The 24,831-nt window shown below is 45.1% G+C and overlaps 1 protein-coding gene across 2 annotated transcripts in view; it reads left to right on the forward strand.

Moving 5' to 3' along the window:
* The window catches only part of PLA2G4F (phospholipase A2 group IVF), a 341,301-nt gene that overhangs the window by 253,628 nt on the left and 62,842 nt on the right, over positions 1 to 24,831 (forward strand). For both annotated transcript variants that reach the window (XM_078659639.1, XM_078659638.1), the window contains exon 18: positions 5,715 to 5,881. In XM_078659639.1, coding sequence (XP_078515765.1) covers positions 5,715 to 5,881 — 167 coding nt within the window. The remainder of the gene's footprint in view (positions 1 to 5,714; positions 5,882 to 24,831) is intronic.

The raw sequence follows: 24,831 nt of genomic DNA on the forward strand, positions 1-24,831 counted from the left end.
TTAATGAGAGAACCATGTGGTAACCATGAGGTTTAAAAATGGCCACATAGTCCTCTCTTAACCCCCTATAGTTTGATAATCCATTTTCCTATAGTTATTGTTTTTCCAGATCGGGAGACTACCTGCAAAATGTTAAGTGCCCACATACCTGCTTGTTTGTGGGTGTCACCCACTTTTGGTCGTGGACCTATCTGGAACCACCCATAAATGCTCAGTATTAATTGTATTTTTAACAACAGGAATGACACCACACTTGTATAATTGACAACATTCAGGCGTTCCTGCTTTTGTGAATTTGTATTATGATTTTGCACTCTCAAGTGATGTTTGTTTGCAAGGTTTGGGCCAGTGGGGTTAACACAGCTGTATGGAGTAATGGGTTACCAGAAAGCAGTGCTTATTATACACCTTCAATTTCAAAATGGGCACCGTTATCCCAAAACAGCTCGTTGTGTATGTTCAGTTATATTTGGTAATAAGTGTATACGTGTTTGGACATACTGACGGAGTATCCCGTATTTAACTAATTTACCGTGTTGCTTAAAATGTGCATGCTCTAGATCCTCTTATGTTAGAACCACCTTAAAAATGAAAGTAAAATTGACCCCACCTAAACATGTTTATTGTATTCTTTTGTGTTACCAAAATGAACTATATGTAATGTATTGATTTTCGGGGAATGGAAGACTGATTTAGCACTGTTGTATTTGCATGTTGTTCAAGATTTCTACAGCTATAGCGCTTGTAAAAAGTGCATGCTTAGCTTCTGTATTTTGGTATAATGTAATTTTACTTTTGTCTTGTTTCATTTGACATCGTCAAGGAAAGAAAATTACCGATTAGCCACTTACAATCTTTATTACTGTAACTCTCCCTTTATTGTATTTCTTTTCTCCCTTCATATTGCCTATTTACACATGCCAGGAATCCACAAAATGATTCCTAGAGTACCTGAATTCCTGTTCTAGTACGAATTTCTCCACCACAGTAGTAAATTGCATTCAAGGGGTGCGAAATGGGCCTTTCAATGTGCGGTTTAACTTTGAAGTTTCAGAACATATACTTAATTTGAGCTGGTGCGCGCCAGCGGCGCTTATTTCTGGGTACCAGGACACTCTGGAAGGTCCTGCAGGGACAGTCAGATCATCAGTATGAATGATTATATTAAATTGATCCCTGCATTTCTAGTCTGTGGAGGCAGACCCTCACCCAGGCATTCACATAGGCGTCATCAGAAACGCTAAACTGTTTTCTGACAGACTCATTGCAGTCATAGGTCAAAAGCAACGGAGAACAGCCCTGCACACTTTGTTGATGTGGACAGTAATTGTAGACCTGGGCAGGAGTACCCTCTAACTCCGCAGCAGAAGCAACACTCGCGTGAAGTCACCGCACCGGTATGTATGCGCAATCCGTGATAGTGCCTAATTTCTTTTAATCTTGGAGAGGATAACTCTTAGTTACCTTTCCGGAAGATAACACATAAGGATTGGAACATTTCATTAGACTCTTGGATTTTTACTGCACAGATGTGCATATTCTGGCTCTGCGTTTAGCATTATTGTACTAATTTCCGAATTGGATATTGCAAACTGTAAGCCCTCCTGCTCCTTTTCTTCAAAAGGTGGGAGAACCTCCTTTGAAACCGTGTCTATTGTACCGTTCATGCTTATTTGGGTGCCATAGATAGTCTGAAGTTCTAAGTGGACCATAAAAGAAACAAATTATATTTTTATTTACGGGTGGAAGATCAAAACGTTTTTTATGATTTGCCCGTATATATTCCAGCAGGAGATTAAGCGTTAGTAAATCGCTGTGAAACAACTTGGAATTTATGTTGAAGGAAAGATAAACTTTGTGGTTCATAGTCACACGTTTTTCAATAGGGTCTCAAGGCCAAATGAGTCAATTGATTCTTATGTCAATGTGTAAAACATATTAGCATACATCTTTGCATAGAGTCTCGCCATCTTCCCTTTCAAAAACTTCTTAAAACATGGTTGTTTCAAATTGCCACTCTATAAACTTTCCAAGCTCCTCCTTGTCTATGCTACTAGCGCTGGGATGCCTCAGGGGTAGCTATGCGCTCCCTTTAATGCTGTTAATAATAATAATAATAATAATTAGCTGCGTATTGGGAATTTGAAGGGACCACCTATTTCGTGATCAAGTTAATTCCAGGTGTCATTCTATAAAAAAATCGGCAGAGGCTTCTTATTTGTAAAATTCCTTCATTAGATGGAGCTGTAGATACAGCCAAAGGTATTCAGTGTTCACATGGAGACTCTAAGAAATTGGAAACTTCTTATCATGTCATACTTATAACTAAAGTAGGTGCAAGCAACAAACCTCAATTAACTAAGCCAAACACCTTTGGATGGTAAAGGGAGAATTAGTGTGCATCTTATTCTTATATTTCTACTTTTAAGAATTGTCCCACTATAGCTCTGGAATGTTGGAGGTGCAATAAAGTAGGGCATTTTGGTATAGTTAGGAAAGGGAACAACCATGTTACCATCAGGAGTGTTTTAAGACCGTGGTGTTCCTGAAGAAGATGACATTGTAGAAAGGAAAACACAAGAATTGGTGCTTGCAAGAGAGGTTTTGGAAGTAGAATGTGTTCAGAATGATACATGTTGCAGTGATCCTCATGTACCCATAAACATTGAGGGTGTAGACATTCTCGTGCAAGAATCACAATTATTTCTATAGGAAAATGCAAAGAACTCTAATGTAAGAAAACATTGTTACCTCTAGATACAGTAACCACGGAACTTGAAGGTAAAAGAATCGATCTGCTGTGTTTTTTTTATCAGAAATTGGCTTTCATGACAAGAAGATTAAAGGGAATATAAATGTGGCTCACAAAGGAATCAATGTGTTGAAGTGGTGGCACCAGGCTGATTTTGACATGTTATCAGACCTGGAGAGAAATGTGATGTTTCATTAGTAAATACAGAAAGTGAACATAATTGGATGGAAAAGGTTAATCAAATTGTTCATTAAAAAGAGGGAAGAATCAATAATTGTGTCCACACTATCGAAGTTGAAGATTGAAGTTGATGAAGCAAAGTGTTTCAGTTAAATACAGGTTTTGGAATGTACTACATAGTGTAAGGGAGGGGAGCTGTCGCAGATTCTCAAGAAAATGCAAAAAGATGGTATAATTGCACCAGTTGATGCTAATTTCAGAAGGTTATAATCAGAATGGTCAAATGTGATATGGTCTCCGTTATGTTGAGAGGATTTTGAGTTATTCCATCAGAGCATTGTATCAGATCTTGCTTTACAATTGTATCTTGATAGCCATGAAACATTTGTGACTGTGGACGTAGGTGGTTACAGTATGGTGGCTGTACTGTCCCAGTTGGATGGGGCCGAAGAGGTCCCAAAAGGGTTTGTATCAAGAAGAATGAGAGGTGTGGAAACAATGTATTCTGTGATCGAGAAATAGATGTTAGTCTATGTATGGGGAATCAAAAAATGCAAGTCTTATTTATGGGCAAGGATCCCGAAAAAAAATGTAGAAGGCCACGGCAAGACTGTAAAGATTAGCCTTAAACTGCTCGAGTTTACTTCAAGGTGGAATATATTGCGGTGAAAAGATAGTTGAGGTTGATTTTTATTTTATCCTGGTGCCTGTAAGTGGAAATGTGCAAGAACATGGTTTGGAAAATTTAGTTGAAGAATGCAAAATTTCTAAGGTGGGGAACTGTGTAATTTGTCCCGAAATGGGGGAGTGCTGTGCAAAACTGGTGGAGAATGCCGAATTGGGTCTGGTCACGAATTTTGTAATGATAGTATGATCTTAGAAAAAGTCTGTAAGTGTAGATCTGCAGTCTTTTTGCAAGGTAGCAGATGAATTGTTACTTGTGAGAGGTGATAAGTTGGTTCCGACCTCCTGTCTAAGAAAATAACTTTGGAGACTGCATCCTCTGGTTATTTAAGTATGAGTGGCATTAATCAGAGAATTACATGTACTTACTGGTGGCCTGCTGTTGGTGGAAACATTGGTGCATGAATTTGTACAGTACATTTGTAGTGGTAAGCATCGGGTGACATCAGCTCCCATTCCAGTACCGGATGTCAGTCCCAGCAGAGTATGACGGAGAGTGGCAGTTTATTTTAACAGTCCATATGATGTCCTTCTGAGTCATTTGAGACACATGATAATTCTGATAAACCATTTAGCATGATGGTAGAAGTGAAGGTGTTGCTGAACCTACAATGAACAGATGCCAGATAAAGAAGTCCAATTAATGCCATCAGCCATGAAAGAATATTTGGACAAGAGTGAATCCAACACATGCACACCACATAATTGCCATAAAGCCAATGGCAAGGTGGCATGAAATCCTGTGATACCTTTAATGTGGTGCAATGTAATCATGAGAGGAGGTTGAAGAGAAAGGAGGTGACGCTGAAGTCCAGGTTCATATGAGGTGATTGGATTCACATCAAAGAACCTTTATTAGGAAACGATTTGTCTAAATATAGACTGTCTATAGATATTGGAGGTTAGAGGTAACACCATGTAAATAGTAATGGTCAGTAGTGGAATATGTTGCCTGCCCATCAAGCTGGGTTATGAACATTGAGACATGAATATGCCGAGCACGGATATGAACTATCGTAGAGCAACCAGCCCACTTTGAAGGAGTTCTCATGTCAAAATGATTCTTCGCACGTTCTTGAATTGAATGGGATAGCAAACCATCCTCAGGTAGATTCCTCACAAGTTATGGAACTTAAGTGTTTCTTTACTGTTTTATGAGGGGGCTCCGGATATTTCTTGCAATATTTCTTTTTCTGGTTGTGTAAGGGGGAGATGTGCGCATCTGCATTATGTGTAGTCCATATCTCAAGCCGATTTGGCAATGTGTTAGAACTTGCTTATTGGTTGGCTATGCACTCTTGTCTTAGTGGCAATGATTCAGTGACAATCATTCTGAGGTCCATGGCCCCTTTACAGCAGCTCCATTACTTTTTGGGTATCACATTGAGTCTTCGTTGGACAATACATGAAACGGTCTCATCACTGCACATCCTAGTTGATAACAGTGAGTTCTGGCAGGCATTCGTTTGTATAGACAAGCATATCGGGCCAAGAGGTAAGGAGGGGAGAGGTGGATGTTAGAAGAAAGAGAAGTAAATGGAGAAAAGGAATCTTAAAGAGGTCAGTTTCAGGCAGAGGTATTATTGTTTAATATGGTGGGGAAGAAGGGCGAAAGGTTTGTTTCTTTGTCTTCTCTTTTATTGCCTTGGGGATCGCCTGTAAAAATCAAGTCTGAAGCAAACAATAGCGAGGACACTGTGAAGCATTATATGGACTGCATTTTATAATTAATCTCTTACACCACTTAGGGAAAGTAAGTATTTTAAATCCTGACAGTGCTTCCCATTCATCCAATTACAGCTCTGGATGGTGAATTGTTGATTAATTTCCTCTCAGACCATCTGACATTCTAAAATGCTATTCCGCTCATATCTACTTGAGGAAGAATTGATAAACTTAACTGCAATGTAAACCATTTTAGAAGCAAAATCATATCTTCAGTTATAGTAACAGGACCCCTAGCCAGAAGACCGAGAGTAGAAAAATACACATTGAAATGGTTCTCTTTACATTTCTGCGTAGTATTGGTCATTTAATGTTAGTGTGATTTGCTAGTTAATGTGTGTTTGTGACCAGTATTGTTTGTGTGTTCCTTTAGACAACCACCTAGATGCCTCACCTAACAAACTGACCCCCATGGAGGAGAGCCTGCACCTGGTCGATGGAGGGTTATCCATCAACTCGCCCTTCCCTCTAATGCTGCAACCAGAGCGGGACGTGGATGTCATCCTCTCTTTCGATTACTCATGGGATTCACATTTCAAGGTGAGGGCAAGCCATAGTTATGGGGGTTTATGACCAAAATATTGAGATTTATAAATCGACCGACCTGCCAAAACACTGTGACCAAAAATTGACTGCTCGATATATACGTAGTCAAGGTACATATGTGTGGAGTTGAGTATACCAAATTTAAACTTGCACATATAAGCATAACTTCCTGATGTTATGGAAGTCGATTTGTAAACAAAATGTTTGTCCACAATATTCTGACAACCAACAGTTTATGGGCATGCAGTGTTATGCTTGCACTCTCTTTAGGGTCTAGTTTGTGAGTGCATGCGCTAGCGTCTTCTTTGCGAGACGCTATTGTATGAAGAAGAAGGCTTGGAGTCCACCTATTGCTTACCATTTGTTTTCTTCATGTCTCTCTTCTATACAGGCTCCTTAAATGACCCAGTACATGCAAAATGTCATTTCCGGTCAGTTCTGTGGAGCAGAGACAAAGCACAGGTTGATTAAAGTTAATCTGTGCCTGTCCGCTGCTCTTGATGTGATTGAAGTACTATTTCTTGCCCCCGCCCACTTCCCCTACCAACTACTCCCTCCATAGCATTTGTGCTTTTCTTGCCTTATGTAAGCATCACTCCTCTGATGCCTTCTACAATCTATGCAGCAGAGCAATGCCTTAACGTGCTATCTCCTGTTTACAACTGCTATGTACCATCTTTTTGCAAGTGAGGTCTTCAGTTTGCCTCCGTGGCAAGCTTGTATGCATCATGCATGGCCAATCCATGCTGCTCTTTGCCTCAAAAGATTAACACCAGTGTAAAAAGATTTGCAATTCAATAGAAAATGGAGAAGGTGCAGCCTAATGGCAGAGCTGGCAACTGCACAACTGGAGGACCAGGTTTGAGTCCCGGTTTCAGCTCAACATCCTGTGTTCCTAGGTAAATCATCACCTCTACATGTGCCTTAGAAATAAATATCTAAAAGTGAGAATTACGTGGCATGACTTGCCAAGGTGGCTGTGTAGACATGTCTGTGGTACCTCCCCGGGACGAAAAAGTCATTTAGGAATATCCACAAGTAATCCTGCATTTTTGTGTGCTTGAAAGCTACAGAGATGCTCCGACTCACCTGAGAATCTGGTAAGGGGCGATTTTGTGAGAGCCGAAAGACCCAATCGCCGAGGAAGGCTGGGAAACAACATGGGCCGCAGACACTCGTCAACTAGCAGGAGCGGTGGACGACTGATACCTGACCGGAAGATGTAACCAGTAGAGCTGGGCACCCCGCAACACTGCGACCCAGGCGCCGAAATCAGAATGCTGCTGATCTGCGCAAGAAGTAAAGAATGGCGATGGCTGGGATCCTGAGGCAGCGGGTCTGTGGAGTCCGCCTGGCGCTGTTACTGGAGGGTGTTGGAGCGCCCCGGATTGACTCGTGGTGAGCCTAAGCCCCCCCGTGAGTCATAAAATCTGACATACGCATGACAGAAAGGGAAGCCCGGAGGGCCTGAGTAACCGAGTGCATGCGACGAGCGCAAAGAGCCTAACCTCCTCCAGCAGGTAGATCAGGACCCGGAGGGAAGTCTGCTGTGGGAGATCCACTCCAAAGACGGCGGGGCCGGGCCCTAGGTCTGAGGGTAACCTCGTCTGGAATCCTGGAATTACCGGTCCTGCGTTATAAATATATGAGGAACAGATACAGGGGTCAGTGAGAGGCCCTGGGTCTTGCCTGTTGCAGGGGAGCCTGAGATTAGTGGCAGAGGTAGCTTTTTAAGTTCCCAAATCGGAGACTGTAGCTGAGCTGTACCGATAGAGGAGACAACATTCCTAATCCTATGTAGTACAGGAGATCTGAGTATGCGAAGCCTCGTTGGGCCATAATAGATCCTCTATCATTGTGCATACTGGAGTGTAGGGAGAACTGCCCCAAGATATGGTCCAGTGCCCAGACCTGCCTATATTCCGGTAAAAGCCACGAAAGCGGTAATGGATCAGAGGTGAGCCCACATGGTGAGAGGTGCTTAGTACTGCCCTCATGTGACATTAAGCAGAGATACCCCAGCCCACATCATTGACTGATATTATAGCCCCTGGATGACCAGTAGAGACCTGGTGATCTGCTCTGGTATATCTTAATACACCACGTGGAGTACAGTTTTCAGGGGATGCCCCCCAAGGCCCTGATCTCTGAGGCATAGGGGACTTTTTACCTTGGTGCCCAATCATGGTAAAGGATAAAGGAGCTAAAGCGCAGGCCAACAAAATAAGCACCTATGCAATGCCCCTCCCACAGGGGTCTGATCCCCGAGAAGAATACATGGGTGGAGGTGACCATGGAGAACCACAAAAAGAAAAGGAGTCACCTTTGTTGGTAACCGTGCTGCAGGTGATCCAGTCTACCTGGGCAGATATGATTCACAGAATAGACTCAATAGCCATTGGCGTCAATCTCCTCTGATGTGACCTGCGAAAGGTGGCTGATAGAGTAACTAACACAGAAGAAAACGTGGAGACATTGCAAACAGAAGTGCGGAACCTCAGGGATACGGTTATTGCACTACAAAAACAAGTAGTTCATCTGGATGAGAGAGCAGAGGACTCTGAAGGGAGGTCTAGGAGTAACAATATGCACTTTGTGGGCTTCCTCAAGTGGGCAGAAGGCCCATTGGCAGAGCTCTTGTTGGAAGAATGGATCCAAAATGAATTAGCTCCCAAGCGCCTGTCAACGTTTTTCAATATTGTAAGAGCACACAAGTCGTTGGCTGCTGCCCCAAGACCGGGTGCACCGCCGAGAGCCATTATTGCCCGGTTCTTTAATTATAGAGATATAGAGGTGATTCTGTAGTCCATACGTACTAGAGGACCATTACTATTCGAAGGCCATCCCATATCAATATACCCTGACTACACACAGCGTGTACAGGAGCAGAGGAAGACCTTTCTCAATGTCAAGAGGGGTCTTTGTGAACTTAACATAAAATACAGCCTGTTGTTTCCTGCAGAGCTGAAGGTGGAAAAAGCTGCCCGCACACTGTTTGTCCATTTGACAGCTGAAGCTAGTGACTGGCTGGACTCCAGCGGGATACCGAGGACCTTTCTGGTCCCATCTCCAGGATTATCAAAGAAGTCGACGATGGGAGACAATAACCGGGAGTGATAAAGGGGCAGGGGCCCAAGGCAGAAATCACAAACTTGACAAGGAAGTCCCGGCAGAGTCAGAGTCCTCACCGACTAGACACTACAAGCTTCAGACACTGAAACCATACAAGAATCAGAAAACCAGAATATGAATAATTGGAGGTAAGTAAACAATTTAATAAATAAAACGAATTTCGTAGCGCGCCCTGCATTGTAAAATGCAATGCAGCGCGCGCTACGAAATTTGTTTCCTTAATAAAATTGTTTACTTACCTCCAATTATCCATATTCCGGTTTTTAGCACCCCCCACCCTGACCCCTCCCCTCCCCGCCTTTCTGCCCCACCGGAACTCCCTCCATGGGCCATGGCTGGAGGTAGGCTGGTGCCAGGAGCAGTTTGTTGCAAAGTTTATGACTTCGACAAGGGAAGATAAATCATATTTAGCAAGGAACACAAGATTTTTGCAGTAGTTACGTTTACACGTGTGTGGATGATGGTTCTGCTGTGTGGAACAGAAGATAGAGCAGATCTTTCTGATGTTAAGTACTTAGTATCTGACTGCAGCAGTTGTAGATGAATGGTAGAACGCCGGTTCGGGGAAGTGAAGATATCTGCTACCTATCTGACAAACTTGAATACCGAGTAAAAGAATTGATATAGGGAAGTACTATCACATTGAGAGGAGTATAAGTACGTCGAGATACGGAGATAGAGGTGCATCATTGATATAGTCAGGAGATTCGTTCCATAGGATATGGGAACAATTTTGACAAAGGATTGGATTTTGATTACATGGAAATAAGAGTATACCGGTGGTTTAATGGTGTGACATATATTTGAGAGGATGATGTATATGACTGGCGCACTTAACAAACAGCCCTGAGGAAGTCGATGTGTCTATACGAAACACGCGTTGGCTGCTTCTTCTGGAGAAAACAATTGTATCTTTGAGATGAATTAGGATTTGAAGAATTAAACGCTGTTGGAACACTTATTCCGAAATATTAGAATCATATTTGGATACTGTACTCTGGCGACTGTATCAACTTGATTTGGACTTATTGATTTACTACACTTACCTAAGAACTTCTCATTATCATGAGTGCTCGGGAGGGAATTTGTTAAAACTTTGGCTTTACCATGGCTGGAGGTAGGCTGGTGCCAGGAGCAGTTTGTTGCAAAGTTTATGACTTCGACAAGGGAAGATAAATCATATTTAGCAAGGAACACAAGATTTTTGCAGTAGTTACGTTTACACGTGTGTGGATGATGGTTCTGCAGTGTGGAACAGAAGATAGAGCAGATCTTTCTGATGTTAAGTACTTAGTATCTGACTGCAGCAGTTTTAGATGAATGGTAGTGAACACATGGTGTTACAGATGACTATGAACATGACTTGAAGTTCTATTTTAGGGAGACAAGACCTAATGAATCTTTAAAACATTTATTACTTGCTTGATTTCCTCTTGGGTATGTAAATAGGATTTCAATTACATGTTGTGAACTTCAATTCTAAAGGCAGGATTATCAGCAAAATTCAGAAATGTATTGCTATGCCCTCATCTATTAAGGGAGTAAATTTAGGATTTTTTTTAAAATTCACAGTAAATTTCACAAAGTACAGTTAGAAGGTTGTTACAATCATAGCTTGTGGATCAGCAAGGTGTACAGTTCCTAACTGACTGACATAAAGGGCACTATGGTGCGTATAGTGCGTTTATGCCCATCTGTAGTTTTAACCAAATGCTTGTATTCTATGATGCTATCCTAGTTTATAACCTTGTTTTTAATTTTCACTTTGTGGTAAATAAATAAATAATACCTCTCTTTTTGAATGCATAAATGAATAACAGATAGCTCAATAAATAAGAGTCAAGATTCGAGGTAGTAGGAGTTTTGCAGGTTTTAATACAGGATAAGGACAGGAACAGGACAACCTGCACGGGAACAGAATGGCAGCTGCCGGGGGCAGGATCGGGACAAGAAGGCTAGCGTAACATTTAATAACAGTCCATGAGCATATATACATAACGCAAACACATAGCATTACATTGCAATAGGCGTAGCAGTGGGTGGAGCAGAAGGCATGACGCGTAGCAGTCGCGAAAGATAAGGGTGAAAATGGGTGTAACAGGGCGTATACATAGACATGTGATGCAAACGTAACAGAATATGTCATGAATGGGGCGGAAACCATGGAGGGGGCTACCTAAGGAGCCGGGACCTCTAACCTGATGGTGCGCGCAAACTGGCAATGACGTATCACTAGGAGAAGCTGGGGCTACGAACTCTGTGCTAGGAGCAGAGACTGAAGTCTGGAGAGTCAGGGCGACATGTACCTAAGCAGTATCTAGTATCTGATGTTTAGGGAACATGTTGATATAAACTAGAAGTCAGGAGGGGAAAGGCTAACAGACTCTAAGACTGGAGCATGCATTATTCTACATGTAGTGCGTGATGAAGAATATTAAATGACCATTAATACAGTATTTCTCTTACATGGAGACGTAAAAGCTAGACAATGACGGAAACTATTGATGCGATTCAGTAGCTTAGGAATGCAGAGAAGGAGGACTGAACTGATAACTGGAATCATAACATACTCTTGGCAGACTCAGAGGCAGAGCCAGGCTGAACCGGGCACTGTGAGGCAGGAAGTAAGTGAAGGGTCGAGGATACAGGTGGGGGCTGTATCGCTCCTCAGCGAGGGCTTCAGGAGACAGAAGCTGAATCTGGTGTCCGGGCCCTTTTGAGGCCTAGAAACGGGGACTTTACAATGGAATAACGTGCACACGGAGAAACGTGGCAACGTAGCTTTACATAGGCCTAACATTCGTTGTATTCACGAGAACTGGAAACTGGCATACTAGAGGTGGACACAACTATAATTGCGTCTTTAATCGAACATGGGGAATACATATGCATATTAATCATGCACACATAACATATGATGGATGACACGTAGGGACACAGAACATGGCAAAATTTACTTTTCCACATTCCCTCCTTGTCACTACGTTTCCATCAGGAAACATCAATATTCATGATACCATCTATCATTTCACAGTATCATTTGTTCGTCTCGAATTCTTTTTGAACGGGATTTAGAACGGGGCTTGGGACTAGGAATACAAGAGGTAGCACAAATGCCGCAAATCGCAGGGCCACATTGTATACAGAGGCAGCAACTGAATATGATCGCTACTGCAATACCTAGAAAGGACAATACTTTCCATCCCCAGGCGGAAATTATATTCCAGAACCAACCGGACCATGTCCAGGTGCCTGGATCTTGGTGTAACAGATGGGCAATTCTATGAAGTCTGGTTATAGCTGAATAAACAGACGGCGCGTTATTTGGAATGAAAATGCAGCAACTAGATCCGATGACTCTACATGCCCCGCCCCTATCGGCCAGTATGACGTCAAGGACGAGACGATTTTGCAAAACTACAAATCTCATAGCAGATTGCTCTTCGGTTAAGTTACCTAGGGCAGAGGCAGTCTCATTTACTACAGCTTCAAGGGTTCTGGTTAACCTACGGATTAGCTTACTATTCTGGATAGGTCCTATAAAGAAGAAGAAACCTCTATTGAAATCTGTATACTGTTCTAGAGCAGTTTCAGTATAATCGACTATCGGGGACTCGATCTCCCTTCTATGTCTAATGTGTACCAGATGTGTGTTTCTATGATAATCAGACGGGGCTAAGAAAACAGGTGGCAGTAGGAAGGCAATGTAACAGGTTCCCTCCCAATCGAGGGGCAGACGAACATATGCGGTTTGACCACAAATAAAATATGAATGACGTGAAGCTTTGAAAATAGATTTCCCACTGTCACTATACTTGACAATAGTAGTACAATCACTATGTCCTACATGTACGGAACCATTATTTCGGACACATAATTCGCCTTTGACTGGTAGTACTGAAATAGCAGGTAAGTCTGGAGTAGTATCAGACTGAACATTCAGGACCATGAAATTCGAAGAGTAATTACCTAAATTATACACTTCATTTTCTAGATCTAACCCGGTTCTGTGGGGAAGACCTTGCTTGTCTGGAAAACATGTACTGTTTAGAAAAGACATATCTGTTGAGGATGACGTTAACGTGGACCATGCTCCACACGAACCATTATGTGAAAAAGGATAAGGAAAGAGTGGCAGAACTCCCTTCGGTGTCTGGAAAGGGGGGAGTCGACCACACACCCAACAATTAGTGGCATTGCTGGTCTGGTGTGAATAATGTAACATGCGGATAAAAGAATTATTTCGCATAGCGAGGCGGTAAGAGAGTTCATGAGGGGGCAGATCACTAAACGTGTGCTCTGCTGTAACATTAGAAGACTTATTTACATGAGAAACTGGAAAATACAGGTAAAATGCATAACTGGTGCAGGAAATCATAATGCTGAGAAATAAAACGAAACTTAGAAAAGCGATACATCGGATTGAGTTTTGACTAACTCTCTCACTATGGGGGTCTATTTTATACATGTCAGAAACAGTCTAACCGTTTCACCTAGGGGAGGACTTAGACAATCAAACTGGCTGACTTATTTTACTAGACCGGAGTTTCAACTTATACTCCTGCTGCGGAGTTTTCTCTAACAGGGAGGGTGCAGTATCATTGTTCTTTGCGGGACAGTCCTTGAGAATTGGCAAATGTTCAGACTTAAAAGTGTCTGTAAGCTGTTTAGGTCGGAGTCCATAAAACTTCTTCAGGTGCGACAGATGCACCCAGCCTTTTCTGCCTTCCAACTTGACGGCGGTACGGGTGGTAAGAAGGACCAGTTTCGGCTCCCGCCAGCGAGGCTCCAGCGGACTTGAGCGGTCAAAATTTCTCACTAAAACCATGGATCCAGGAACGATTTCATGCGGTGCCACCTCGGTATTGTCTGGAAATGCGGCGGCAACCTGTGAACGACAAGAGTTGAGGGCAGACATCAAGGAAGCTAGGTAATCTGTCAGCATATTACTTGAAACATCGGTAATACTTCGAGGTCTAGGTGTACCCCACATGTTAGGGGGGCGGCCGAAAACGACCTCATACGGGGACAGACCTGATCTGGAATGTGCGACCATGCGCATATAGAACAAAGCGACTGGCAGAGCTACTAGCCAGTCCACACCTTTCTCTTGACAAACTTTTGCGATGCGAATTTTCAGGGTCTGGTTATGTCTCTCTACGAGACCTGCTGCTTCAGGGTGGCGTACACAATGGAACTTCCACTGGTACCCTAACAAAAGGGAAACGTGCTTCATTAACTCTGAGGAGAATGGCTGGCCGTTATCAGAATATACGACCCTAGGGAGTCCGTAACGGGGGAAGAATTCACGAACCAACTGCTTGGCAGTGGTCGCGGCTGTGTAATCTGGGACTGGATATGCTTCTGTCCATCTGGACAAGGCGCATACAACTACGAGTACATACTTGAAACCTCGTCATCGCTCCATCTGAATATAATCCATCTGGAGGACTTCAAAAGGGTGTTCTGATAGATACATCTGCCGTGTGGATTCCTCACCTTGTGAATACCCCCTTGCGTCAGCAACATTCGGAAATTCTTTTTTCGTAGCCTCGCGCCGACGTGGACTCCTGACGTCATAGAGACACGACCTCGCTCGCGACTCCGCTGACGTCACCGACGCCTATAATAGGCCCACGCCGGCGTGATGACATCAGTTCCCTTTTTTCCGCGTCGTCGACGCTAACGGTTATCGGGAATCTCTGTAGCCAACGGATACTTTGTTGTCTTTATTATTAACATTTTCTGCGTCTCTGTATCCTGTCTTTTCGACAATGTCTTCAAAAAAGACCGGCTTCAAGCCCTGCAGAGAATGCGGCAAAATGATGTCCATTACCGACCCACACAGCGACTGCATCTGGTGCTTGAGCTCGGACCATGATGTGGAGGACTGCTCTTCGTGTAAGAAAATGAACCCGAAGGCCCTGAGGGAGAGAGAGGCGAAGCTCCTGGTGGCTAAAATGAAAGCTGGAAAAGGAAAATCGTCGAAGTCTCGTTCTCGAAGGGCGAGGTCGAAGTCGAGATCGAGGTCCAGGTCTAGATCTAGAGGAAGGTCGTCTTCGAAGTCGGCTTCGGACCATGTTTCGAAGAAGAGGAAACATAAGAAGAGGAGACATGAGTCCCGACGTCGTTCTGGTAAGGAGTCGGGGTCGAGGTCGAGGTCACCGAAGGTTCGTTCGAAGGTGGTGACCATTGAAGTTTCGGATCCAGAACCTGAAGGTGAGGCTTCCCCTTCTGAGTCACGGGCGCCGTCTCCGGCTCCGTCTCCGACTCCGAATCCGGCTCCGAATCCATCTCCGGCGCCGTCCCCGGTCCGAGATGAGGAGGAGCCTCATGAGGATGAGGGTTCCGAGCCCTTAAGTGAGCCGAATCCGAACGCTCCTCGAGACAGGCCTGAAGGTTTTCATCCACCATTTCCTGCCCCAGGCCAGGACCCTTCTGCGTTTCTCAACGCGATGTATGGAGTCTTTTCGAGGTCATGGTACCCCTCTGGTGCACCTTCGGGTCCCATGGGTCCTTTGGCGTTTAACTTAGGAGTCCCTCACTCCTACCCTCCGGCTCCGTTTATGCCTTACATGCCGGCTCCGACGCCGCCGTGGCATTTTCCGGCTCCACCGAAGCCGTCGACGCCGGTTCCGGCTTCACCAGCTCCGGGTCGACCTAGAACACATCCCTCTGAACCTGCGGATTCGATCCCGACGTCGATTCCGAATCCGTCGGAGCCGATGGTGGATCCGAGGGCAAAACGGGTCAAGATGAGATCCAGAAGAGAGGCTCAGCGCCTTCTGGAGGAAAGGAGGTTTTTGGACTCACAATCTGATCTCGAGGAGGGTGAGTTGGATGAAGATACTTTTGAAGATTTGGCAGAAGCAGGAAGCCTGGATTTCTCTCCAGAGTGGGAGTTACCATCAGGTTCTAGTACTCCTTCTAAGGACATTCAACCCTATCATTTGATTATGAGAAAGGCTGCCAGTCTGCTTAAGTTGACTTTGCCTACAGCAGAATTCAAATCTAATATTCTGACTGAAGTACTCCATTCTCCGAGTTCAGTGGTGGAACCTCTTCTTCCTTTCAATGAGGCTCTAACAGAGCCCATTCTGGAGGTGTGGAAAAAACCTTTGTCTGCTCCAGCTGTCTCTAAAAGTGTAGCCAGAAGATACAGGGTTGCCCCTGATGATCCTGCCTTTTTAACCTCTCACCCTTCACCGGAGAGTTTGATCATTCAGGCTGCATGCTCCAAAAAGAACATTAGTGCTTTCCCTCAGGTTCCTTTTGAGAAGGAAGCAAAGAAGCAGGATCAGGTGGCAAAGAAGTCCTTCTCCTCTGCCAGTATGGCATTGAAGTCATCAAATGCCACTTGCTTGATGGGGAGATATTTACACGCTCTGATGGACTCTTTACATGTTCTGGTTCCAAAAGTTCCTGATGACAGCAGGAAGGATTTTGAGGAAGTCATCTCTGACGCTCAGGCAGCGGCTCGCCAGGTCATTCAGAGCGGTTTGGATACTGTAGACTCTGTGGCGCGCATTATGGGCACTGCTGTCGCTACTAGGAGGTCTGCCTGGTTGAAATCCTCTGACTTTTCGGCTGATGTTCAGGCGACATTATTAGATCTTCCTTTCGATGGTTCAGGCCTTTTTGGGAAGAAGGCTGATGCGGCCCTTGAGAGGTTTAAAGATTGCAAGGCGACTGCTAAATCCCTGGGTCTCCAAATGAGAGGTTCTTCAACTGGCAGAAGATTCAGAGGTTTTGGCCGTCCTGCCTTTCGGAATTCCCGGCAAGGCCAACAGCAGCAGCAGCAACAACAGCAGCAGCAAAACTCCTTATACAGGTCCTACAGGGGAAAGCAAAGAGTGCGTCCTCGTGGACGTCAGGTCTCTTCCTCCTCCACTTCCTCCAACCCTCCTGCCCCTGAGAAGCAGCCCTAGATCCGACATTCAGGATCATGTGGGTCCGGTTGGGGGCCGGCTTACCCATTTTCTACAGGATTGGGAATCGGTTACGTCAGATCTTTGGGTTCTCAATCTTGTAGAAAATGGGTATGCCCTTCCCTTTCGGGAATTCCCTCCCAATTTCCCTCCTTGCCAAGGGTATTGCTCCGAGGAGCATCTGTCTCTTCTGCAAGAGGAAGTTTTAACTCTGATAAGAAAGGGTGCGATAGAGGTGGTCCCAGAGCAGGAAAGGGGTCAGGGATGCTACTCCCGGTATTTCCTGATTCCGAAGAAGGATGGCAGGCTTCGTCCAATCCTGGATCTCAGGATCTTGAATCTCTATCTGAAACAGGAGAAATTCAAGATGCTCACCCTTGCTCAGGTTCTTCAAGCGCTGCAAGAAGAAGACTGGATGGTGTCACTCGACTTGCAGGATGCTTACTTTCACATCCCAATCCTGAAGTCGCACAGGAGGTATCTCCGTTTTACGGTGGGATCGCAGCACTACCAGTTTGCGGTCCTTCCGTTTGGACTTACTACTGCGCCTCGAGTCTTCACCAAGGTGATGGCAGTGGTGGCGGCACATCTCAGAAGGTCAGGGATTCCGGTATTCCCTTATTTAGACGACTGGCTGATCAAAGCGGAGTCGTCAGTGAGAGTGCTCCATCATTTGCGGGAGACAACCCAGTTGTTGTACAGGTTGGGTTTTTCAATAAATGTACCCAAGTCTCACCTGGTGCCCTCCCAGCGCAACCTGTTCATAGGTGCGGTACTGGACACAACCGTATGTCGTGCATTCCCTCCCCCTCAAAGGATTCGCGACATACGGGAGATGATTCCTTTGTTTTACAATGGAGCGGTCGTTCCAGTCCTGAAGGTCCTTCGCCTGCTCGGTCTGATGGCTTCATGCATTCTGTTGGTCAACCATGCACGCTGGCACATGAGGGCGCTCCAGTGGTGTCTCCGCAGGCAGTGGTATCAGCACAGCGGAGACCTCAGGGAGTCAGTGAGGATCTCCAGAGAAGCTGCAGCGGATCTGTCTTGGTGGGGCGTGGAAGGCAATCTGTCCCAAGGAAAGCCTTTTCAACTTCCCCCATCGGTGGCCACGGTGATAACGGATGCATCCACTCTCGGGTGGGGTGCTCATCTGGGGGATCTGGAGGTCAAAGGCCTTTGGTCTCCAGAGGAAAGGTTGCTTCACATCAACCTTCTAGAATTGCGGGCGATACGTTTGGCGCTCAAGGCCTTCCTCCCTTCCCTTCGCAGTCAGTCTGTTCAAGTCCTGACGGACAACACGACTGCGATGTGGTACATCAACAAGCAGGGAGGAGTAGGGTCGCAGTGTCTCTGCAGAGAGGCTCTGCGTCTCTGGTCCTGGGTTCAGGACCATCAGATTTGTCTGATGGCAAATCATCTGGCCGGTGTTCTGAACGTTCGTGCAGACAGTCTCAGTCGGCAGTTCTCTGCCGACCACGAGTGGAGGCTGCACCCGGAGGTGGTTCACGACATCTTTCAGATGTGGGGGACTCCTCGGGTGGACCTGTTTGCCACTCGCGAGAATGCGCACTGCCTGTCGTTCTGCAGTCTCCAGTATCCGATGCAAGGAGCCTTGGGGGACGCGTTTCAGTTGAGTTGGAAAGATCAACTCCTTTACGCGTTTCCCCCCATACCCTTGATTCCTCGGGTTCTGAGGAAGATTCGCCAAGACCGGGCCCAAGTCATATTGGTCGCTCCGGATTGGCCAAGAAGGGTGTGGTATACAGATCTACTCCACCTCTCCTCTCACCCGCCGCTCCGTCTCCCTCTCAGGGCAGACCTCCTCTCTCTGATGGAGGGGCAGGTTTTACACCCCCACCTCCAGACATTGCACCTTCATGCCTGGAGATTGAGCGGGGCAACCTGAATTCCTTTTCCCTCCCGCCTGACGTTGTGGATGTCATCTTGTCAGCCAGGCGTGACTCCACTAAGTCCATCTATTCTTATAGATGGGCGAAATTTGTCACGTGGTGTGGGGAAAGGTCTGTTGATCCTTTGAGGGCCCATTTGTCTAATGTTCTACAATTTGCTCTTTCTTTGGCGCGGCAGGGTCTGGCGGTTGCCACGGTAAAGGGTTACCTGTCGGCGCTGTCGGCTTTTCTCTGCTTGCCTGACCAGCCCTCTCTTTTTAAGTCTCCTGTGGTCTTAAGGTTTTTGAAGGGTCTTACTAATATGTTCCCTCCTTCACCTTTCATTGTGCCTCAGTGGGATTTAAATCTTGTATTGACCTTTTTGATGGGGGCTCCCTTTGAGCCTCTCCACAAATGTCCCATGAGGCTTCTTACCCTTAAGACAGTCTTCTTGGTTGCAATAACCTCGGCAAGGAGGGTTAGTGAGCTTCAAGCTCTTAGCTCCAAGCCCCCATTCCTGACCATTCATGTTGATAGAATGGTTCTTAGGACCAGGGCTGCTTTTCTGCCTAAGGTGGTAACTCCCTTCCATCTAGGACAGTCCATTACCCTACCTACCTTCTATCCTCCCCCTCACCCTTCCAAGGAGGAGGAGAGACTGCACCGTCTGGACCCTAAGAGGGCGGTGTCCTTTTACTTAGACAGATCCAAGGACTTTCGCTTGGAGGACCAGCTCTTCGTTGGATTTGCTGGCTGCAAGAAAGGAAGGGCGGTCCATAAAAGGACTTTATCGAGATGGATCGTCCTCTGCATAAAGATCTGCTACTCTTTGGCCGGTAAGGAACCACCAGAGGGTATAAGGGCTCATTCAACTAGAGCTAAGTCTTCAACCTCAGCATTGGCTAGAGGTGTGCCTGTGGAGGATATTTGTAGGGCGGCGACTTGGTCTTCCCTCCACACTTTCGCGAAGCATTACTGCTTGGATTCCGAAGTGAGGAGGGACGGCCATTTTGCGCGCTCTGTCCTTCAGGATTTCCTGGTTTAGAAGAGTGGACACCCTCCTCCGGGAGTGGGGACTGCTGTGGGACTCTATTCACAAGGTGAGGAATCCACACGGCAGATGTATCTATCAGAAGAACAAGTTACTTACCTTCGGTAACGCTTTTTCTGGTAGATACTATATCTGCCTGTGGATTCCTCACCGACCCACCCGCCTCCCCGTTGTCCACTCTTCTATGCCAGAGTTACTGTAGTGTAATATATATATATATTTTATTGTCAAGGAAATGTTTCAGTTGCTTTCCTGCTTTTGCTTAACACTGTGTGTTTTGCCTTGAGTACTGTGTACTGTGTATACTTGTATATTTCTACTGTCATTGGTCCGTCCGTGTGCCTCGATGGCACGGAAAAAAGGGCGGAACTGATGTCATCACGCCGGCGTGGGCCTATTATAGGCGTCGGTGACGTCAGCGGAGTCGCGAGCGAGGTCGTGTCTCTATGACGTCAGGAGTCCACGTCGGCGCGAGGCTACGAAAAAAGAATTTCCGAATGTTGCTGACGCAAGGGGGTATTCACAAGGTGAGGAATCCACAGGCAGATATAGTATCTACCAGAAAAAGCGTTACCGAAGGTAAGTAACTTGTTCGTCAGGAGGTTGGAATCCACCTTGTTCCACCGGGACACTTTTACCTGGATTAAACTGACAACATATCATACAGGTACGGACTTTCTGCTTGGCTGCAGCTCGTAAATGCTTGTTGAACCAAATGTTCTGGATACTGTCTAACATTGCTTTTTCTCCTAAATGTGCTGGACTATGTGCGGTATTGATAATGACTTGAACCATAGAGTCGGGGAGAAACCATGTGGTTTTACCCTTCGTCACCCATCCTTGATCTGTCTGGTCCCCTCCTTGTTCGGACCATTTCTTGATTTCCTCGGGAGTAGCATGTAACTGGATATCTATGACATCTTGAGTAGGGTCCTTAACTGTCATACATGTAGTCGGATCTGGAGTGTGTGTCATGTTAACTGGAATGTCTGGAGTCTGAGCTGTGAGCTTGGCTGTGCGATCTGCTAGATCGTTACCCTGGGAAATAGTGTCAGTAACTTTCGTATGTGCTTTGCATTTCATGATAGCAATGGATGTCGGTAAGTGTATGGCATCTAACAGAGCTTGAATAAGGAGACCATGCTGAATCTTGGTTCCATGAGAAGTCATGAAACCTCTCTCCTGCCAGAGCACTCCAAAGTCGTGTACGACTCCAAATGCGTAGCGGGAATCTGTGTAAACATTAACTTTCAGGTTCTTGGCATGTATGCAGGCTTGAGTCAGAGCAACCAGCTCTGCTGCTTGAGCAGACAGAGTATCAATACGGTGTGTTTCAATAACTTCGGTGTCAGTAGTCACTGCATACGCAGCCACTAGTTCTCCTGTACTTGTTCTCATGCATGAACCATCCACATAAAGTGTCAGGTCGGAATCTGGTAATGGAATATCTGTCAGATCTTGTCTTGGTTTAGTCGTGATGTTGACTACTTCCACACAGTCATGTGTGGCAGGTTTTGAATTAGCTGATGGTAACAGTGTAGCAGGATTCAGGACGTTGCAGCGTCTGATTTCTATGTGTGGCTGAAACAGTGTCAATTCATAACCTGTTAAACGTGCAATTGTCAAGTGCTGAGTCTGTGTTCGGTTTAAAAGAACTTCCACGGAGTGTGGAACTTGTACTGTCAGGGAGTGTCCTAATACTATGGAATCACTTTGTCTAATAGCTAGTGCTGTGGCTGCAACTGACTTGAGGCACGCAGGCAGACCCTGGGCTACGGGATCTAATGTGCTCGAAAAATAAGCACATGGCTTGTATTGTCCTGCTTGATCTTGTGTGAGAACAGATAATGCTGTACCTTCACGTTCTGTGACGAAAAGTGTAAAAGGCTTACTGTAGTTTGGTGTAGCTAGAACTGGAGCTTGGCATAAAGCTTTCTTTAACTCATTGAAGCTAAGTGTGTGTTCAGATGTCCAAGGGAGGACAGTCGGTGCGGCTGCCTCCTGTGTCGTTAACTGTATCAGTGGCTTGGCTAGAAATGCATACTGAGGAATCCATTGTCTACAATAAGAAGTAAGGCCGATAAAAGCACGTACCTCCTTCTGGGTCTTGGGCTGAGGAAGACTCGCTATTAACTGGATACGGTCAGGTGTCAACTGCCTACCCCTCTTGGACAGTAAGTGTCCTAAGTAGACCACTTGCTGGACACAGAATTGAAGCTTCGAAGGGGACACCTTGTGCCCCATCTCGGCTAGGAAATACAGAACCGTCAGTGACGCTTGCTCGCAGTCACGTTCAGAACGGGCTGTGATCAGTAGATCATCGACATACTGGAGCAGGGCAGTGTCAGTTGGCATGTGAACATTATCAAGTTGTCTCTTAAGTGCTTGACTGTAAATACTAGGACTTTCTGTGAAACCTTGAGGAGCTCGTGTAAACATATAGCTCCTTCCATTTAAACAGAATCCGAAAAGAAACTGGCTGTCTGGATGAATGGGAACACTAAAAAATGCGTTCTTGAGATCTATTACAGTAAAGAACGTGGCTTCGGAATCAATGGCTGTCAATAGGGAAGAGATATCTGGGACAACTGGGTACTGAGGAATAATACATTTATTAAGTTCTCGTAGGTCAATCACTAATCGATATACTGGGGGTGCATTTGGATCTGTACGTTTCATGACTGGAATGATCGGAGAATTGCATACATTGGAGTCAGTTTCTACAACTACTCCTTGAGCGATGAGCTCGTCAATAATTTTGGATAAGGCTGCTACAGCCTCAGGTGGCAATCTATACTGTCTGATTCGTGGTAACACTACACCTGGCTTAAGAGTCACACGATGGGGTGTGATTTGCATGTAACCTACATCAGTTGGACCTTGCGCCCATAGATGCTGCGGAACATTGGACAATCTGGGATCAAAATCTCGTAATACATAGTGACCCTTAAAGTCACGTAGGAACAGACGTATTCCCTCTGGGGAACAGCATATAACTGCACCTAACTCTTTCAGTGTTTTAATGCCTAATAGATTTTCTGGACATGACTTAGTAAGTAACAGATCAGTAGTACGGGACAATGGACCTACTTCTAGAGTAACTGGCTTTGATATTTCATTTACAATGGGTTTTCCTGAAAATCCAAGGGAAACATTTCTTGAGCCTGAGAGCGGAGCCCCTGGAACTTCGGCGTGACTAATTGTGGTCCTACTTGCCCCTGTATCAATCAAAAACTTTCTGTCTTTCCCTAATACTTGACTGTGAACATAGGGGCCTTCTTGATCTACAGGTATCTCGATGAGAGGCAAGCCTACCTCCCTCTCTAGGCTGTTTCATGAATACTGTTGATACTCTGGATACTCAGACTGTGCATACTGGTACATTTGCTGTGTAACCTGCTGTGTTGCAGCAATAGGCTGCGGTACTGTAACTGTCTGTTGTGCATTCTGTGGCTGGGGAGTCTGTGAAACTTGTTCTTGTCTAGGCGGACGTGGTCTTTCTTTAGTCTTACCAGTAGCTATGTTGTGTTTCAGAACTGCACACTCGTTTATAAAATGACCTGGCTGTTTACAATAATTGCAGTTCCCTTTAACGGGAGCTGCAGGATGACTGGCTTGATTCGAACCCCTCTTCTGACTGTCCTGAGGAACAGATTGTGCAACTAGTACTTTCATTTTCGTGTCTTTCATACGTTTCCTTTCGTGGTCTTGTTCTTCTCTGATTCTATTCTGGTGATATTGGAGCATCTGTAACATCTGGGACGGGGTATTAGCTTGCCAGGTACTTTCGACTTTCAAAACTCGATTTTTAACTTGGGGACTTGAATTCTCGACTAATTTAGTAACAAAAAGGTGAGGGTATGACTCACTACTGGTCTTGAGGCCACTGTTGATGCTAAAACATTTCTCAAATCTAGAATAAAAATCACTAATATCTTCGTCTTGTTTCTGTTTACAGGCTGAGATTGCATCCCAGTCTTCCTTTTTAGTTGTCAATAATCTAGGCAAAACTTGAATCAATAATTCTGGCAATTCTTTACATTTATCTCCAAGACCGGTACCTGGTACTCGTATCTTATCTTCAGCTTCTAGAACTGCCCAATCTATCTTTTTCTCTCCCACCTCCCATTCTTTTTCCTTGAGTTTTTCATACACCCCTGCGGGCAACAAAACTTTTAACATTTTAATTATATCTGGATACGTGTATTCTCCCATACGGAGCATGTCTTTTAATTCTCTATGGAACCCTGCTGGATCTTTATCATGACAGGGAATTAATTTTTTCATCTCTAAGAGTTCCATCTTTGTGATCGGAGTGTAAACAAACACTCGTTGCATTTCGCCACCCGTTCCTCTAACTGGGTGGACTTCTCGTAACGGGTTCTGTCTGTCTATGTAAAAGGGTTTACTTTCTGGGGGTGAGACATGAACAAAATGCGGGTTCAGAAACGTTCTATATTTGTGGCGCTGTTCTAGAATGACACTAATTAAATCGGTACCTAGACCTTTCCATCTATACTGGAGTAACTCGTTCAAGATATCATGTAACGGGCCTGGATCAGAGTGCTGACCCTCATACAATGTAATGAGGTGCTGGATCATATACATACCCACCAGTCGTTGCTCGGCTGGGGGCAGTTTCAGAAACATTTGTGCCACTATTTCGTCTGGAAAAGTGGTAGAATCAGTAATCCATCGGACTGCTGATCGGGCTAGTTCTTGTTCATGCATAGTACTTAACTCACTGTAACCGATTCGTGATTTCAGAATGTGATCGGTAGCTTGAAACACTTGTTCTAGAGAACCTTGTTCTGGTGCTGGATGATGGAAAGTAGACTTGTGTTCTAGGCGTAAATGGCGGTCTGGAAATCTAGATTTTCCTACATACGCTATTCTGGCGGGATTCTCGTCGTCTACCTCTTCAGGATCAGAGTTACTTTCTTT

This window comes from Lissotriton helveticus, chromosome 9 (genome assembly GCF_964261635.1).
Source record: "Lissotriton helveticus chromosome 9, aLisHel1.1, whole genome shotgun sequence".
Classification (NCBI taxonomy): Eukaryota; Metazoa; Chordata; class Amphibia; order Caudata; family Salamandridae; genus Lissotriton; species Lissotriton helveticus.